This window comes from Pygoscelis adeliae, unplaced genomic scaffold, assembly GCF_000699105.1.
Source record: "Pygoscelis adeliae isolate BGI_AS28 unplaced genomic scaffold, ASM69910v1 Scaffold130, whole genome shotgun sequence".
Taxonomy (NCBI): Eukaryota; Metazoa; Chordata; class Aves; order Sphenisciformes; family Spheniscidae; genus Pygoscelis; species Pygoscelis adeliae.
This window is the reverse complement of record NW_008824031.1, coordinates 988,209-1,001,355: the sequence shown is the minus strand read 5'-3', so window position 1 is coordinate 1,001,355 and position 13,147 is coordinate 988,209. Positions and strand designations below refer to the sequence as shown.

General features: G+C 41.6%; 2 protein-coding genes across 2 annotated transcripts in view; both read left to right on the top strand.

Moving 5' to 3' along the window:
• Positions 1-3,814, top strand: part of ADSSL1 (adenylosuccinate synthase like 1) — a 32,549-nt gene extending 28,735 nt beyond the window's left edge. Inside the window, exon 13 of the mRNA XM_009328299.1 lies at positions 430-3,814. Within this exon, the coding sequence (XP_009326574.1) occupies positions 430-482 (53 nt within the window). The 3' untranslated portion in view covers positions 483-3,814. The remainder of the gene's footprint in view (positions 1-429) is intronic.
• Positions 3,815-12,699: 8,885 nt separating this feature from the next.
• Positions 12,700-13,147, top strand: part of SIVA1 (SIVA1, apoptosis-inducing factor) — a 4,712-nt gene continuing 4,264 nt past the window's right edge. The window contains exon 1 of the mRNA XM_009328287.1: positions 12,700-12,748. Coding sequence (XP_009326562.1) covers positions 12,700-12,748 — 49 coding nt within the window. The remainder of the gene's footprint in view (positions 12,749-13,147) is intronic.

The following is a 13,147-nucleotide window of genomic DNA, read 5'->3' as shown; positions in this document are numbered from 1 at the left end:
CTATCTCCTGGTCCACATCAAGAAAACTTCACATTCTGGCAGAGCTCTTGCTTCCTTTCTGCAGGGATTTAGCTAGACATCCTATCACTCAAGACAGTGACAGTTAAACCTGCAATAAACATGCTTGACCTTCTGTTAGGCCTTCCATCTGCAGTGCTTTGTGTTTATGGTATAATTATTTCATGTTTTCAAACTTCAGTATATTGCACTTCTATGTGCAATATACTGTGCAATACACTTCTATGTGCAATGTCTGGTAACGCAGCAGAAGTAAAGTGATTTTTGACAGTAAAACTCCCTAGCATTGTGTTTCAGCACAAAGTTGACCAGTTTGTAGTGAAACGTGACGAAAGGTGAAAATTATTCCAATTCACTGATTTTAATATTTACTCTCAGTAATTGTTCTAATAGATGTGTTTTCCTCCCTAGTTAAATGGGTTGGAGTTGGAAAATCAAGAGAGTCGATGATCCAGCTATTCTAAACAAATGAAAAACTTCAGTGACAAGAAGCACAATTTAGCGTTCATCTGTTCCTTACTGCTTCCTCTTTAAATGGAGATGCTATTTAAAACCACCATGTTCTTCTAGGAGTTGAATAGAAACAAAACATATATTCTGTATTGTAACATTTTATTTATCTTTTAAGTTCTCAGTAAATTCAGTGTAAAATCTCCTTGGTGGCCATCATAAAAAAAAAAAATCAAAAAAGTTTCTTAACAAAATAAGGAATTTTTTTTTTTTTAATTTGTGCCATGTTACTATTGGAAGTATTTTACATCCATATAGAGTTATTTCTTCTTGCTGAAACCAGTATTAAGCCTTTTCCAGTAGTTACTGGGTAACTTTAGAATTGTGAAGCTTGGATTTGTTCTTCAACTTCAGATGTTAAAATGTCTATGTATTTGGGTTGGCAGTAATAAGACAGATACCGTGTATGTAAATTGGTTAGATTATACAGGTTTTCAGTTTCTAAAATACAGTGAAGTTAGGTAGGTATTTTTGACTGCACAAAGCAAAGCAAACACAATTACCTATAATTTTTATATAATGATTTTTTAATAGCCCACTAAAATGAATGGAGAGCAGCTAACGTATTTTTATCACAGAGCCTATTCTAGTAACTGAGATAACATCTGTACAGGGGCCAAACTGGAGAAAGTTGACCTGTCTAATAATTCTTTCAAATATCCTGTGTACTAACAGACAATCCCTGTGGAGACTGTCGGATGTGCAGTCTTCGTTTTATGCAGCAGGGAAGGAGTGAGTGAAGGTGGAAGGAAGAGAGTCCTCAGGGCACAAAACACACGGGGAGAGCGGAGCCGAGACAGCACACTGTGTTTTCTCAGTGAACCTGAGACATTTCTTCCTGCTAATGCAGTGATTGTAATTTCCAAAGTTTTACTGTAGTTACTTATTGAGGAACTTGAGACTTGCAGCTCTGTAAGGCACACTCGCTTCCACAGCTCCTAGGTTTCCAAGAATAAATCAATGCATGACTTAATGATGACTGCTGCAGTATTTACACCCCTCACGCATTTTGACCTTCCTCAGCAAAATGCAATGCCTATTTATAGAAGGGGATGACATGCGGCAGCCAGGGTCGCGACATGTAGAAGCCGTGGAGGGGTCCCAGAATCTTCAAGAATACACTTGGATTTCTTTGTGGATCTTCTAATTTATAATGGCTATACTTAAAGAGCTCTCAAAAAAGGCCTACCTCTTGTAGAGGAAAAAGAATACACTAGAAACGGAGTTATTCCCTAACGGTGAATTTTCCGAGTACATGTTCCTTTTCTATATATGTCTCAGAGAGCTGTAACAATATTTTTGTATCATTCCCAGGGGCTGGGAATGTGGAAATGGCATCACAACCCCCGTAATGCCATTATGTAGTGTGTGAAAATAACCCTTTTCTGAGATGATAACTCCAAGGATACAAAGCGATGACATTCTTTGCATCAGAGATGGGGAAAATGAAAAACCTGTCTGGAGTATCTTGTGTGATACTCATCCCCTTTGTCTTTTCTCGCTCAATATTAAGTAACGGTTAATGTTCAAACCCAGTTGTGTCAAGAAGCAATTACAAGAGTACCAGTACAAGCACGCAGCAAGCACTAAATTTAACTGTTTACGGATGTATTGCTGCTTGTAGGGCAGAATTCTTACACCCTCCAGCTGCAGTGCAGTCCCTTCGTGCTCCAGTTCATCGCAGACTGTAGCTTTATGCCACCATCAAATACTTTTTATCTCTGGGGGGGGAAAAAAAAAAAGAGCCCAAAGCCGTGAATCCTTAATTCAGCTACACTCCTTTGTCAATCTTTGACAAGTTGTTTAATCTCCTTGCTACCATTTTGCAATCTGTAAAATGGCAATTAGGAATACTGCCTCACCTCTTTTAAACTGTTTTTTGGAGGTCGTTGGGTTGAGCCCTGCAGTCCTTGCTCTGACATTGATGAGGACGTTCTCCCCGTCGAATTTATGGGTGTTCTAATGAATGAGCGATGAGATTTCTGACCTTATTTAATGTTTGCAAAGCACTTCTGAAAGGTGCTTGGTAAATGCTAATTATTACAAGCACTGTGGAATGTGCCTCATTTATATGAGGTCATTTAAGCATAAAGGTGCTTGGAGTTACAGTAATTAAGTTTTGTTTTCACATGGCTTAACCTTGTGACATTTGCCTACTGGATGATCTAGACCTGTTCCTTTTCTTGGCCTCGTCTTCATCACTGCATTTGTGTTAGGAGGTTGCCGCTATATTTAAGCTTTGGTTGATTTATAGGCAAAGTCCACAATGACTAACAAGCCACTCGGCGTGCTGAATAACTGGATTAAATGAGCAACTCTAAATGAAGTATTTGGCATATTGAAAAAATTAGCCTTTATTGTTTATTTTTCACAGGATTACTTTCTCTTGTTCACCTAATCTTTTTATTTTCCATTAAGTAATTTTTCCATTAAGTCTCTGTTAGATCCACGTCACCTGTCTTTGCATTCAAGGATTCATCAAAAACCCAGTGATATTGTCGATGGGCATGATGTAATAGGCAATTATCCCGTGACTTACTCTGTTACTGTAAAAATACTATCATGCATTTCATTTCATTTCATAGCATGGATTTTTTAAATGAAAGTTCTACTCCTATTGAATTTCATGTGTTGTCATTGAGTTAAATGTGAATAAGTTCAGGCTTTTATCGCAAAGCTCTTTAATCTACTGAGTGACACAATGCTTAATAAGAACATTTTTATGTAAATTTGTTTTCATTTTGGCTGTTTCCCTTGTGTATTATTTTGTATTGTTTGGAATTTCATTTTAATAACAATCACTGTGATGAATTTAATTTCTTCTTTCTCCCCAGCCAAATGCAGTAATAATGACTAAAACTGGTTGATGCATCATCCTGTTAGTTATCTGGTTGGAAGAATAAGGGTAAACGTCTGCCAAAATGGCATAATTTGTGGTAAAGATTATAGTTTTTTAAAAGTAGCAATTACTGATTCACTCATGCACATTAATGTATTTGACATATTTTCTCACACTTACCCGTACAATATGGCCTTCATAGTCAGGTGTATGCTTCCTAACACATGCAGTATAGGATTTTGAAGCTTTTGTAATTTTTCATTTGGCTATATATGGTCTTACGGTTCTGGTATAAGGCACTTTATAAAAGGAAAGAAAACTAAGCATTTCCATAGTAATGTGCAAACTATATTTACACCTCAACGCAGATTTTTTCAGATGAATTTTGGATCCGCACCTGTTTATTTTGTCCTGAAAGACATATTAAAAGCAATTTAAAGTAACAGTGCTTGGTCTCTATTTCTCTCTTCTTTTTTTCTAACACAATACACTTCATACAAAAACCTGGTTCAATATTTCATGGATTTTAAAAAATAACTAGCAGCATTATTGAATGAATGGATATTTTCTTTCAATCTACAGATTCTCGGCGTCTGGCCTTTTTTTAACATATTCTATAAACTTTGTCACACTTTCCCATTTACAAACTGAGCAGGGATCCACCTGTACCACCAGGGATTTATGGTTAGTCATCTTTAGTTAGCTCACCTGAGTGTACAATGATTTTATGAAGGAAAAAAACGTTTCCTAATTGACGCAAAAATGTTTTTGCCATACCAGCTGGCTCAGAGCAACTGACGTGAACTCCATATAGCTCTTTATCAACAGCACTGTGCTAGAAAGGAAGGGTAGATATTGGCTCAGATAACATAATTATCACCTCTAAAATGTGGAAGGGCTTCAGACAAGTACTGTTAGGGCTTTCAGAAGCCTTTCTAGAAATCACTCTTTTTCTCATCCATTTTGGAAGTCTGGAACAGCAGGTGAGTCACCTGTCCAGTAAATGACAGCGGGTTAGTACACAGTTCAGGGCAGTGTCCGAGAGCTGTATGAGAACTGCTCTGCTAATTAACTAATGTTTCTTCATTTCCTTTACATCAGTTATATATATATATGTAAATTCACGTCGAATGGTCTTTGGTAGCCGAAGCATCTGAAGCAGTTTCATCTAACTCCACGTGATGGGCAATGCCCGAGGGGGGGAAAAAAAAAACAAACCCAACCCAAAACTGAGGGTGTCTCTCTCTGCTGAAATTACCCACTGGGAAAACGCTCTGGTTTATTACTGGTCCATCTGCTGTCTGTCAGCTGGAGACCTGAGTCTTAAGACTGTCTATCTTGTTTCCTCCCTCCCAGCCCAGTAAAAATGGGAACAATGTGACCATCTTGCCTCTGGAGAGCTGCAATTAATAGATGACTTTCCTGTCCCTACCCTCTTCGAGTAATACTTTACGTGGGGCCGAGCTCTAGCCCACTCCTTACTCCTCGTGAAAGTGGCCCGGCTTTCTTTACAGTAACATTTCATATCCATCAGAGAGCTGGTTTCAAGTGCTGGTTGTTTGCAAAAAGGAATAGCTGCCATCACCCTTTTAGCTAGGAATCGGGCAAGGAAGAAAATCCAGCTCCAACCATCTTATCCTTAGAAGAGGTCCCCGTTTGTGGTGTAGGCGCTGTATCAAGGGAGTAGCCTGTGGATTTGTCGGCTACTAATTTAAGTGAGTCTGTTAGTGCTGGTTTCATGCCTTTATTAGATCCGTGTTGCCAATGAAAAGGAGGGTGCCTGAGGCGTGGAGCCTGCTCGGCCATCACAGGACTGCATGGGATTCATGGTGTGTGCGAACTGGTGTCGTACAGCCTGCTTCAGGGAGGTAAGAAAACGGGTTCTTTCCTTCCCAAATCACAGGTCCATCACCAAGGAGCTTTGGTAAGGCACACCTTTTACTCTTGGATGGGGCTGGCTGAACCCTTACATATTGCTCAAATTTAAAGTAAAAAATCGTCCATGTAAATGTCGGCCACAGAGTGAGGCATTAAAGAAGTCAAGTCTAAATAAGGATTTCAAGGCTTTGCCTTTTAATCTCTCATACACTTGCAGGAAATTAGTTGTTCTAAAATAGCTTCATGTGTTATTAATATCTGTACATTTCTGGAGTACAGACTGTGCATTAAATATTTGCCCACCAGCCTATGAGATTGTAAGAAAAAAAACCCAACAAGAAAAAACAGGAAAAAGATCTTCTGTAAACACATACACTTTATAGCTTCCTTTAATGTAGAAAATTTGGGCCAGCAGCTGCATTTTCAGTGGTTGGAAACAGTACAAATTTTAACAGTCTACAAAAATGTCTTTGGCAAGGAAATGTCTTTGTCAGGAAAAAAATAACACTCGTATTTGAATGTTTTTGCAGTCTTGAGATAACGTACCCTCCCTTTGACAGGCGTTACCTTTTAGAAGTTGAATACATACACCAGAGTTTACATTACAGGCCTGTAAATAGTGCCTCAGGCAACCGTGTTAGGTTTCGGGAGATACCTTCACAGTGCTTGATAAGCGGCTGAGTACTTCAGACAGTTTGGGTTGTTGCTGAAATCCTTAAAATACCCTGGGCAGAAGCACTGGAGACGTGTTTCTTAAGGACCACAGAATACAGTCAGGTATATGTGCCCTTAGAGCAGAGGCGGCAGCATGCATCTTCATCTTCCCTTTTATCAGACAGAACTTTTAATGCTAACTGGGCCTAATTCTTCAAATGTGTGGAAACGGTGTTTGCCGCTGAGGTTTGTGGAAGCCCGGCTGGCCTGTAAAGGGAGGTGCTGGAGCCAACCTTTGGTGAGCCCGACAAACTGACAAACTTGGTCAATACAGCGTATTACCAGTCGCTGTCATAACAAGGTATTTCATGGTGTTCTTTGCTTCTGAAGAGGAAACTCCCAGTTACAAACCTATTGTATTTAGAATTACGTTTCCATTGAGATTCTTAAAATAGTGCAGCGCTCTGCCATGAATGAAACCTGTCCTTTGATGAGTCCTGAATTCAGGAGTGGCTGACAACAAATGGCAAAGACCTTGAGAAGCTTGAGGACTGGGCAACGGAAGGCTCACGAAGCTCAGGAAGAAGCGCAGGGTTCCCCCTGTCTCAGTACAGACTGGGAAGCACCTGGCTGAGGAGCAGCTCTGCCAAAAAGGACCTGAGGTTTACAGCAGATGCCAGGGTGAATATAAGCCAACGGTGCACTTGCATCTTGAATAAAGCAAACGGCCTGCTGGGCTATACCAGGGGGATAATGGCCAGCAGATGGAGGGGAACGTGTTTCCCGTTACTCACGCTGGTGAGTAGTACCGCCGATTCATGCTAAAAATGTCCACTGGCATCCATTGTAACGGCATGTTTTGTGTCCTTAGTAAATGGGTGAAGAAGAAAAGGAGAACTGGGGAGACGATGTGACATTCTTTTTTCAAGAATCTGCCTTGCTCCAGGTAAGACTAGCTATGGTCCCAGTGCACAGTTACATGTACGTCAGGACTATGGTTACAACTTTACTGCTTGGTTAGCATCCTATAGCATCAAAAATAGGCAGATTTTGAACTTTGCATTTTGTACTCCAATTTTCTTCAGCTTCAGTTGTTCCAGCCATCGAGGCTATGCCCTTGTGGTGGCTTCATCCTGCTCTGCAATGACTGTTACCACTGTTCCATGCTTTGGTTTGCACTATGGAGTAGAGTCAGCGTGGAAACTGGGTTCATTTCAGATGAAACTCAACAAGACATGCTCTCTGGCAGTGGCCCTGCTGTGCTCCAGAGTTCAGTCCATGGGACCAGACGAGCTGGTCAGAAGCAACCCTCCACCTACAGTGTGGATATTGGGTCCTGAGCACCAACTACTTTGCATATTTGTTCCTGTAGGGCTGCACTGCTCGCTAATACAGACACAGCTTTTGAACGTCAGCCATTCCATCTCCCCTTATCCAGTTCTTCGTTCACTTTATACTAATCCCTAATAACTAATTATTCCCTGTATGTTTCTGTATCAAATGCTTAATGAAGTCTAAATAGATTATAGCCACTGCATTTCCCTTGTCCATAAAATCAGCTATTATTCAAGAAAGATAAGTCAGTCAGAGGTCATCTGTTTTTTTAAGTCCATTTTGCATTTTATCCCATTTTGCATTTACTTCCATGTTTTTAGCGAACCTTTCCTTTAAAACATTGCTGAAGTCTTGCAGACTACTGAGCCTAGACTATTAACCCTCTGGTTGTCAGCATAATTTTTTCACTGCCTCCTTTAAATGTACTGTATTTTCAGTTCGCAGATAATACAATACCACTCTCAACGTGAAAGATTATCGGAAGCATTTCTTCCTGCCTTGCAATTGCATAGACCCATTCTTTCAGAATTCAGGAATGCAGTTTGTATCTGTACCAATGGGGCCGTAATCACGTCTATGTGAGATAAAATATAGTTCGAAGACATTTACTGAGTAAGTTCAGAAAAGTTTTGCCTTGCCATTCTGGAACAGCACTAAGTTTCTATCTATAGCTTCTAAAGAAGATTACTGGAAAAGGTAACTAAGACATCAAACCCATTTCCTGAGGATTTGGTCCACTGATTTTAAGTACATACATTCTGCAGAAAAAATAAGAATATACCTTCCGTGATCTCTGCTTGCTTATGTTGGGTACTGAAATAAATAGGGGGCTGGACAAAGAAGTATCTCCAACTTTGCCGGAAGAACTGAAGTTGGAATAAAACAGCAGCAAGCTCATGTGCTGGGTGCTGAACTTGGCCAGAAGAATGACCGGTGTCTGGGATGAACACTGGAGAGCTGTGAATTTTGAAGAGCTAGGAGGAATGTCAGGCTACTCTCCTCTGTTATTCAGTCAGTTATTCAATGCCAATATTACAGTTTTGTATTTGCACCAGTTTCAGTGGTGATATATTGGTATATATAGGTAGGCCTTCCTGGAGTTTAGGTAGTGATAAAGAATCGGTATTCGCAACAGAGGCAATACTGAACACCTTCACCATCAATCTGGAGATCTTCCAAATCGTGCAGACAGGACGGATACAATAGAAGAAAAGAAGATACGATTGTGTCACACCAGTATCTTCTCTGAAATTCTCATGCAAGGGGGAACTCATGCAAGGGGGAAAAAAAAAAAAAAAAAAAAAAAAAAAAAAAAAAAAAAAAAAAAAAAAAAAAAAAAAAAAAAAAAAAAAAAAAAAAAAAAAAAAAAAAAAAAAAAAGATGAATGCATATACATGGCAGGAACGTACTGAGCATAAATATATAGAATAAGTTATAAGGCATTTTAATATACATGAAAAAGGTCAAGTGGAAGAAATAAAAGATGTTAGCCAGTTAAGGCATTACAAATGGGATAAGACATTTTGTCTATTAGAGATTGATTTGCACCAGACTACATAATTAAAATACCAAAGCTGGTACTGATGGAAGTCGGAGCCCTACACTAAACGTATTGATGATTTCCATCCAGGGGAAACATGCCAGCGGCACAAAAAAGTCTCATTCTATTAACTGGCACCCTGGATGGTAGGCCTAGGGCTGAACATTACTTTTATAGCTTATATCACGCCACTCATGGGAACTGCTCAGCAGAGAGCAAAGAGGTAGAATGAGTGCCTTCAAGACTTCCCAGTGTAAACAGATTTCAACCAAAAAGGCGGTAACGGAGAAAATTTCCACATTAGCCCTAGTGATGGTCCCTGTAGCTGTGGCACGTTACCCTGGCAGCGCTGGGGGACTCGCTTTGACTCTGTGCAGCTTCTGTTTTCTGGACAGAGTTCTCCTCTATCCAGGATTGACAATACAGCCACACATATTTGAACTAAATGCACTTAGTGGGCTGCTGCTGGGGAATCGTTTGTTAGACATGGTGAGGGCCGAGAGCCAGGTTCTTCGCCAGCATGCGCTGACATGGCCCCTTCAAGCTGAATGGACGTACCCTGGGTTTTTCCAGCTAAACGGCTGCTTTAGGGAGTGGATAAAGGCGAGCTTGCGAGGCGCAACACGCAAAGCTGTCTCAAAGCAAGGACTTATTTCCCCAACAACTAACAAGACCAGGGCTGATGCAGCTGCAATGTGGAGGATGGAAGGTTTTGCCCAGCCCTTCCCATGCCGTGTGAGGGAGAGGATGTTTTGTACTGCGTGGGACTAGTGAAAGGGCAGGGGTGCCCGTAGCCTCTCCCAGGTAAATCCATATAGAATAATGGAATAGCACCGTTTGGACACAGATTTAAAGAATTCTTAGGACAACCACCTCGTATTAAATGAAAAATGTTGTTGCCTGCAGAGGAAGAAACCAGAACACCGTGGCACCACGTTAGGTCAGTAATGGCAGTTATCACCGTCGGAGCTCAGTTGTTTTTTTTTTTTCTTGATAGATTAAAATAATCTAGAAAGGCAAAATAAGAGGAAATAAGAAATGAAGGCACACAAGTGGAAAGGCCAGGAACAACAACCGTGAGAAAAACCCGGGAGAAAGCAGCCCCTTTGTAAACCCCACACATTGCTGTCGGCGGAACAGTAACATCTTCGCAACAGCAAGAACAATTTATAGTCTTGAGAGTGCCCTCTAGCGTGAGTGGGACCTTCGAGTGTTTTGATCTACTGAGCAGAACTGGCGTACCTCAGAGCTGGCAGAATAGTAACATGCTATGAAATTCAACCATGCCATGCTAATTTAAGAGCGAGTACTGGCTGCCATTCCAAGATGGCAGAACCTTGGCTTGACAGCAGCATACCTCAAGAGCCAGCCCTTAATCCTGCACATCACTGGCTTATCAAACATTTTTTGATGCGCGAACCAACTCATCAAGATGAGGGCATGAACTCTGTTGCTAACGAGTCATAGTAAAACGACATGCACTTGTGAACAGATAACGTCTGAGCTGGGTGTAGCCCTTTCATCCGAGTTGTAAACATGTTGTCTGTTAAGGCTGACGTGCTACGATACGGTACGAAAAGAAAAGGGTACAGAAGAAAGGAAGCGGCCCTGAGCCATTCTAGTAAAACCAGGTTTATTCAAGGAGGATTTTTTTTATCTTCGAATCCATATTGCAGAGCACAGAAAGAAGAGTGCAGTGGGACTGAGCGCGTGGGGCGCTGTGCTTTACTTCAGCCCTAACAGAGGATACGCGTGCATCCCGATACGCCGGCCGACTTAACACAGGCTGCGTGCTGGCGCCCGGCCAACTACATCAGCTACTGTAATGTATATTCAGCTTAAAAGAATTTCCGGAATATTGCTTTCACCCTTTTACATTAAGACATTAGAAAAGAACGAGCAAGTTGGCCAAAACACACTCTTTTTATATCAGTACAAACTGAGAGGAATTGTTAAGGAAACTCCCGATTTCAAAGAGAAGGATAACATATTTTTAAGAAGGGGACTGGACAAATGAATGAAGCGTGGGCCTACTGACAACTATTAAACATTAAGATCCAGATGGACATTTCGGCTCAGAAAATTTCTGAACGCTAAACTGCTGGAAGCGGTGAAGGTGAACTATGACCAGGGTCCTTCTGTGTCTGCCCTGACTTTCTTGAAGCACCTGTAGAAATAGAATATTAGGAGACACAGACTTAGCAAGCGTAGTCCAGTCCAGTTTGCTCTTTAAGTTTGCTTACTGGAAATGGAAACTATGGGAAAAAAATGAAATGCAATTTTTCTTTGTTCTGTAAGTGACAAAGCTATCAACCAGGCAATTTGTCTGTAATATTCACACAGGCACAGGAGAAGCAAAGTAGCAAGAAAAAGGCTGTCTTTCTTTCACAAACACATTTTCAAGGATAAATCAAAATCACCATATTTCACAATTACCATTAGTGGTTTGGGATTTGTTCGGGTTGCTTTTTCATATTCAGAAGCTGCATAACGTAGCACACAGTCTCATTAACTAACCTAGGAAATTGTCAGCATTAATTTTCATGAATGCTCAATGCCAGCAAGCTTTGCCAGATCAGATCTCAGCCTTTCTTCTGCTTCCAAATCACCAGTGGATCTTCCTCGAGGCTTACTGCTACAAAACTAACAAAACACTCAGAATCATTCTATCGGGTAACAAGTCAACAGACTGGCAGATGAACCCATTCCCTCCCTGTGGGGTGCTAAGGTGTGTTGATACAGACCAAGCAGAATTACTTTGCCTTCACAGCTCACAAAGAGGAAATAACTGATCAGTAACAGATGTTGTTAAGGTTGAGGCTTGCAAAGCAATTAAGAGATGTCTCCACCTGAGGCCGACTCAGATAGCTGCAACAGAAGATTTCTACATCTGCCCTGCAGTGGGGTGGGGGTGGCGTGTGTCAAATGTAATCAGCCCTCAGGGAAAGTGCCCTTAAATTTACCCTTTAGTGACAGCACCAGCAGCACTGCTGCAGCAGACGCCGCTCACTTTCAAATCTGCTTCATATTCTGAGGTCAGGGTTTCAGAGCACTCCTTCTTCACAAGCAGAACAGCACGTCTAACTGTTTTTCTTTGTATTTCACCCAGTTCTCAGACAGCCGAGTTCCATTCACACTTGCCCTATGCCATCTTAATGAAACACGTGTGATCTGCTGCCCTCTATCCTGACGGGGCTCCCTATTCCCCAGAGAGCTTCAGGGACATCAGTGTGTATCTAATGAATATTTACGAAGAAATTTCCTTAGAGAGAAAGAAGAGACCATGAGTTTCCAGTGTGCGGTGGAAAATTGTCTGCTGAACATCTTAGAGCACGTAGAAAAAGCCAAAGTAGAAATCTTCACAGCTAAAGAAAGCGTGGCAGGTTCCTTCCAGCTCAGAAGGGATTTTTGTGAATTACTGTGCATTACCACTGCAGCTTCCACTCCACAGACCGCAAGGCTGGGCTGATCAGCTCTACAGGGAAAAAAAAAAAATCACATTAACCTGCATGAAATCAGTGTGGTTGTACCTGCAACCTAACAGCAGGTCAGCAGGCAGTGCAAGCATGGTTTTGGTGTTCACTGATGGAAAAATCACCCCTATACTTGGTTGTGATTTCGTCCAGAATCCTAGCGCACATAGGTGAAGGTTTGAATTCAGAAACCTCTCTGGAAGAAATACAACTGTCGTGACTGATTAGGTTCTTCAAATGACACAAAATATCGTGCCAGGAACACCAACACCGGTTTTAAAGGTCTTGTTTGCCCTGAGGAAAACAATGTCTTTTCGAAATATACATAGTGACCAGACTGGCCGCTACTTGGAATTGAACGTGATGCTTTTAATCCATTAAATGATACCTAGACTGCTATAGGCAGCGTACCTATACATAGGGAATTAATTGCAGTAATTCCCTGTCACACAATGACGGCTGAAAGTCTCAGGGAGCTCCGCGAGTTAAGTGACGCCGAGGGTCAGTCCCTGAAACCCCACGGACTGCCACGAGGGGTGAATCCGCTCTTGGGGTTAGCGGGCGCTGGGGAGCGCCCCGGCCAGCCGGAGGTCCTCCAGCCTCCTTCTTGGTTTCAGAAAGAGTCAATTCTTGCACTTGTGCACATTTTCGCTGGCTCTACAGCATTTAGCTAAAACTTTGGCAGGCGGTTTAAGTTTTGGGAAGAACGACTTGAGCCCGAACACAAACGTAGCCCGCAGGACTTGCAGAAAGACGAGTCCAAAACGCTAACGGGGAAAGCGTTATTGGCAGTCCCGAGTTTCAAAGTCCCGAGTTTCAAAAATTGGCAGTCCCGAGTTTCAAAGCCTTGCTTCGCTTTGTCCTGCCGGGTCCTTTACACCAAGGACCGGAGGAGACGAC